Source organism: Aphanomyces astaci (assembly GCF_000520075.1).
Source record: "Aphanomyces astaci strain APO3 unplaced genomic scaffold supercont1.73, whole genome shotgun sequence".
Classification (NCBI taxonomy): domain Eukaryota; phylum Oomycota; class Saprolegniomycetes; order Saprolegniales; family Verrucalvaceae; genus Aphanomyces; species Aphanomyces astaci.
Window position 1 is genome coordinate 191,300 of NW_009798336.1, and position 5,203 is coordinate 196,502.

The 5,203-nt window shown below is 56.1% G+C and overlaps 1 protein-coding gene across 1 annotated transcript; it reads left to right on the forward strand.

Annotated features, from left to right (window-relative positions):
• Nucleotides 1-253: 253 nt before the first annotated feature.
• On the forward strand, nt 254-1,263 carry H257_15687 (hypothetical protein; the record flags this gene model as incomplete). Its single annotated transcript, XM_009843859.1, has 4 exons — nt 254-462; nt 501-651; nt 731-782; nt 842-1,263. 4 exons carry the CDS (start codon nt 254-256, stop codon nt 1,261-1,263), a joined length of 834 nt encoding a protein of 277 aa, XP_009842161.1.
• Between the last annotated feature and the right edge of the window lie 3,940 nt (nt 1,264-5,203).

Consider the following 5,203-nt stretch of genomic DNA (forward strand, 5'->3'; position numbering starts at 1 on the left):
TCATGGCGTCATACAACCAGTACATCAGCCAGACGAATGCCCTTACCGCGAACGGCGTTCGACCATTTCTGATGCCGTCGAGTGCGTGCATTGAGCCGGCGACTAAACAACGCGTGGCTGAGTGAGACATGGGGAAGTTCCCGGAAGAGGTAACTGATGCCGAATGGGCGGCATGGTTTACGCTAGGATTTCAAGTTAACCCTCGGACACTGGATTCCCTCAAGAAGCGAGTCAAGGCCTCGGTGGTTTTGACATGTCGATCCCGGACGCTGATTCTCGGATCGGGCGAATGTTGGACGGCATGGCGGCCGCTTTACGCCGAGACCGCCAGGAGTGGGTTATTCGAGAAGAAAGTGCTGCCATCGTAAAAATCATTACGGAGGCGGTCAAGCCGGTGTCACTCCATCGGACAGTGACGGAGCAGATGGCGCTGACGCGAAACAAGCCCCTGAGGAAGGACGTGTACCGTTTCGTGCGTTGGTTGCGTGAATTTGCCATAGGCCACGAGCGTTTATGAAGAAGAAGCGAAGCCGACCGGGAAGCCTGACCCGCCGAGGATGCCGCAAGGAAGCGGCCAAAGATTTAGGCCAGCTTCAGCGCAGGCGCAACCGAGAGTGGCCCCGGCACCATCTACGCCTCAGGCACCGACTAGTTCGACGCCTGGCAACGGCTGCTTGAAATGTAAATCCACCACTCACAAGGTCCGTGAGTGTCCTATAACACGGATGAGGAAGCCGTGCGACTGCTTAAAGCACATGGCCAAAAACGTGGTGACTGGAGCCGTAGTGATGGTCGGGCTGACACGCCGACCGAGGACGAGGAACACCTGGTGGTCGTGTAGCGACGATGCGAACGAATGCCGTTAAGGTGGGCCGCGAAGACCTGACGGCCACGGTGGATGGTGTCGTACCGGTCCGAGCCTCGCTACTAGACTCGGGCGCTGACCTGTCGGTTGCTTCAGCCGGTCTAGTCTCAGCGTTGTTGGCGACGACGGGTGCATCTCCCGAAATTATCGTGATGGGGCCCACGACCCTCCGGCCTTACGGCACGGATAGTCGACCGATCACTGTGACGAAGCAAGTTCGCCTTGGACGCCTGGAGTTCAACACGGGGTGTGGACCGCTAATGTTACGCGGCCTTCGCGTTTGGATCGACGAAGCCGAGGCTGCCGTGGAGCTGACGCTTGGGTTGCCGGTGATGCAGAAGCTGGGGTATAGTGAGCAGACACTACTCGAGAACGCCCGTCGGCAGCAGGCGGTATAGGACTTCGCCGATCAGCCGGACACGACGCCTGGCATAGCGATGCATCGGACACTCCGCATGAAGGAGCTGTCCGACGGTATTGACGACGGCGAAGTCATTTGCTGTGCGACGCCAAAATTGGGTATGATACTTAGTCTAGCTGACCTCGAGGCAGTTCGTACCGTCTTGATGGCCAAGGTGGCCGAGGCAGCAGCTGACGGCATGGAAGAACCTGCCGTTGAAGCCCTCCAAGACCTCCTGCTGGAGTTTCAAGATGTTTTCCGCCTGAGGTTTGGGCGAGATCCTCCAGTCCGAGTGGAGCCTTTGAAGGTGCACCTCAAACCGGGGTCCGTACCGGTGAAGTCAGGGCTCAGGCGTTACCCTCCGACCCACATGGCGTTTCTCGAGAAGCATGTGCGGGAGTTAGAAGAGGCGGGCTTAGTGTATCGGAACACTCGGTCACGTTGGGCGGCTGCCCCGAGGATTGTCCCGAAGAAAGATCCAGTCTGACGCAGTGGCCTATTGTCACGGTGTGGTCGACGAACTGTTCGGCGATCTGCTCATGCATGGTGTCCTCGGATGGCTTGACGACCTACTGGGATACGCCGGTACGACCACGGAGCTTTTGCAGTTGCTCCGACAAGTGCTGGGGATCTGCCACATTTCCGGTTTGAAGTTGCATCCGGGCAAATGCACGTTTTACACGACCCGGACGATCTGGTGTGGGAAAGAAATTTCCGCCGAGGGTGTAGCGCACTCGCCGAGCCGAGTGCAAGGCCTGTGCGGGCTTGAGCAACCGCAGACCGCTGCGGACCTCCAGCAGTTCCTGTGTGCGACGAATTGGATGCGTGCGAACATTCCTCAGTACACCGAGCAAGTTGCCCCGTTGACGAGGTTGATGGATATCGCGGCCAAAGCAGCCGACTCCCGCAAGAAAACCGCGTTGACAAGAGTGGCATTGAGTTCAGTCGGATGGGCCGAGGATCATTTGACATGTTTCGAGCGGGTCAAAGCGACGCTACAGCTCATGGTGCATCTGTCCCATCCGGGCCCTGATAAGATGGTGTGCCTCTACACCGATGCAAGCGAGGGGTTGGGGGGGCAGTCGCAACTCAGGTCCCCTCCGAGGATCTCGCGCTGCCTCCAAATGACCAGCGACACGAACCGTTGGCTTTCCTGAGTGGCGCTTTCCGAGGTTCGAGCGAGCGATGGCCGATTGTCGAGGAGACGTTTGCGGTGGTTGAGTCCTGCAAACGATTGGAATATCTCCTGATTCGGCCCGGCGGTTTTCGGCTCTTTACCGACCATCGTAACCTAGTGTACATGTTCAACCCGTTGGGGTCGAACTCCAACATGGCCAAGTATCCGGCCCACAAGCTTCAGCGGTGGGCGCTGACTGTGACATCATTTCCATATGTGGTGGAATGTGTCGCCGGGGAAGACAATTTGTGGGCCGACCTCCTCAGCAGATGGGGCAGTTTAGCGGGGCGCGACCGAGGCGCCCGAATGAAGAAACTTGCATTAGTTTCTCCGTTACGTGCCGAGGAGTTCGTATGGCCGACGGCGAATGCGATCACGGCATTACAACGTCAACACCCCGAGCGTGAGCGATGTTCGACCTGGAGCGCCGAGAAGAAATGTTCTTTGTCGGCCTCGGGGAAGATTTGGATCCCTGACGATGCGCTGGACATACAAGTGCGCATATGTGTGGTGGATCATTCGGGTGTGGCTGGTCACCGCCGCGTGGAAGCAGCAACAACTGCCTCAATAGCCGACTTGTTCGATTGGCCGACCCTGAAAGCCGACGTGAAGAATTTCGTCCGCGCATGTCTCCATTGCATGGTGGTCGACGGAGTGTCTGTGCCTCGGCCTTGGGGCGAAGCATTGCATGCGACCAAGCCCAACGAGCTAATCCATTTCGACTGGGTTTTGTTTCCGGAGGCCAAGGGTGCCTCAAAAATGTGCTAGTCAGTGATATGAGCGGGTTCGTACGCCTCCACGCGAGTGCATCGGCAACGGCTGTTGAAACCACCTCGGCGCTGATGGAGTGGTTTGGTCTGTTCGGCGTTGTGAAGACCTGGGTGTCGACTGTGGGTCCCATTTCAAGAACGAACTCATAAACACGATGAGTCGGATGTTCGGGGTCCATCACCATTTTGTCACGCCTCACTGCCCATGGGCGAATGGAACGGTCGAGGTGGTGAACCGAGTCATCGTGCGGACGCTCAAGGCATTGTGCAACGAGATGCGCCTGCGCCCCACGGAGTGGCCTATGGTGTTACCGCTAGTCCAATCGGCCTTGAACCAACAACCGTCCGACTGTCTAAGCGGAATTGCACCTACGGCAGCGTTTACCAGCCCCCCGGCGACTCCTCCATTGTCTGGCTTAGTCCATCCCGAGGAAGCCCGCGAAATTACCATCGACTGGGTGAAGACGGAGACTACACGCCATATAACCGAGCTTGCCGAGGCGTTGTGTACGATGCACAAAACGGTAGTAGCAACAGCTGGCGTGAAGCGCGCGAAGGCCAGAACTAAGCGTAATGGCAAGCGCTCGGTTAAGTTCGCCCGGTTTGCTTTGGGCGATTTTGTTCTCGTGGCTCGGGCGCTTCAGCATCCGGGCAAGTTATCCTTGCGTTGGAAAGGACCATGCCGTGTCGTGAAGGTGGTCTCGGACCATCTTTTGGAGGTGCAACAGCTGGTGCCACCAGGCGAAACGACTTTGCACCATACCAGCCGCCTCCGGCTTTACTGCGAAGGCGGTCGAGTCATCGATGAAGACCTGAAGGCGCAAATTGCATTCGGTGATGAAGGGTTCTACGTTGAAGCTCTTCAAGACCTGCGTATGAGTGATGGTGCCTAGCAAGTGAGGGTCAAGTGGCTCGGTCTCGATGATCTTGAGTCATCTTGGGAGCCGGCTATGTCCATCTACGAAGACGTACCAGTACTCTTTCGGCGCTGGGCTATGAGCCGCCTTAATGATTACGGTGTGGGCGAGATGCTTGACGAAATGGAGCGTGCGTTTGGCCACCCGTTGTATGGGGGAAGAGTTCTCGGTCGTGCCTCGGATCAACTACCCGTGCAAGTGTGTGTGCAGTTGACAGTGAGTTAAGTCGGGTTCTACTTTTAGACTCGCCGAGGGAGCAACTAATTAGTCCCTCGGTGGATCCTATTTAGGCCCAGGCTAGGACTTACCGAACCTCCCTCGGTACACTGTAAGTGTATTGACTGTGATGCCTGGATTACAGCGAAGTGATTCGCTGGTTGATGGGCACATAACCTGAATGATAATGAAGACACTTTTGGATTTGTCATCGAAGTCTACCGTCGTGAGCGCGGTAGCTGGTTGTGCAAGCCGGCGCAGACAACAACAGTATACCCATTGCCAAGATACAATTGTTCAAGACTCACAGTCAACAAAGGAAACCTATCAATCATTTCCAATCGGAGGTAGTATTTGGCAAAATATTGGATGTCACATACTACCTGTAATCGTTCCCATCATCCGGTTACTAACCGGATGACTAGTCGACACCTCTTCAGTCCAAGGTGTCTCTTCAGTCCAAGGTGTCTCTTCGCATACCAACAAGTCCTCTTGCGCAACCAAGGTGTTCCTCCGACGATACATCAATCGTTGGTTGCGCGTAGCTTAGTGATAGCGTAGTAGTCTTAACGCTATCAATTCATTCTTGATTCTACTATCTACTGCGACTTCCTCTGCGCACGCTCACACCTGGTAGCACTCCACATTCGTCCAGTCGACCAACATTATGTCCTCCACCAACACCGCAGCCCACCAGGCGGTCCTCGCCCTTTTGCGTCGCGGTTTTGGCGACAACGATACCGCGCTACTCCTTGGCGGGATGACTCCCGATAACCAAACTCGCCTTGTGGAAGGCATCGGTAGCACGATTGATCTCTCGGTTGCCGAAGTTATGGCCGCCCAGAAGGTATTGGACGA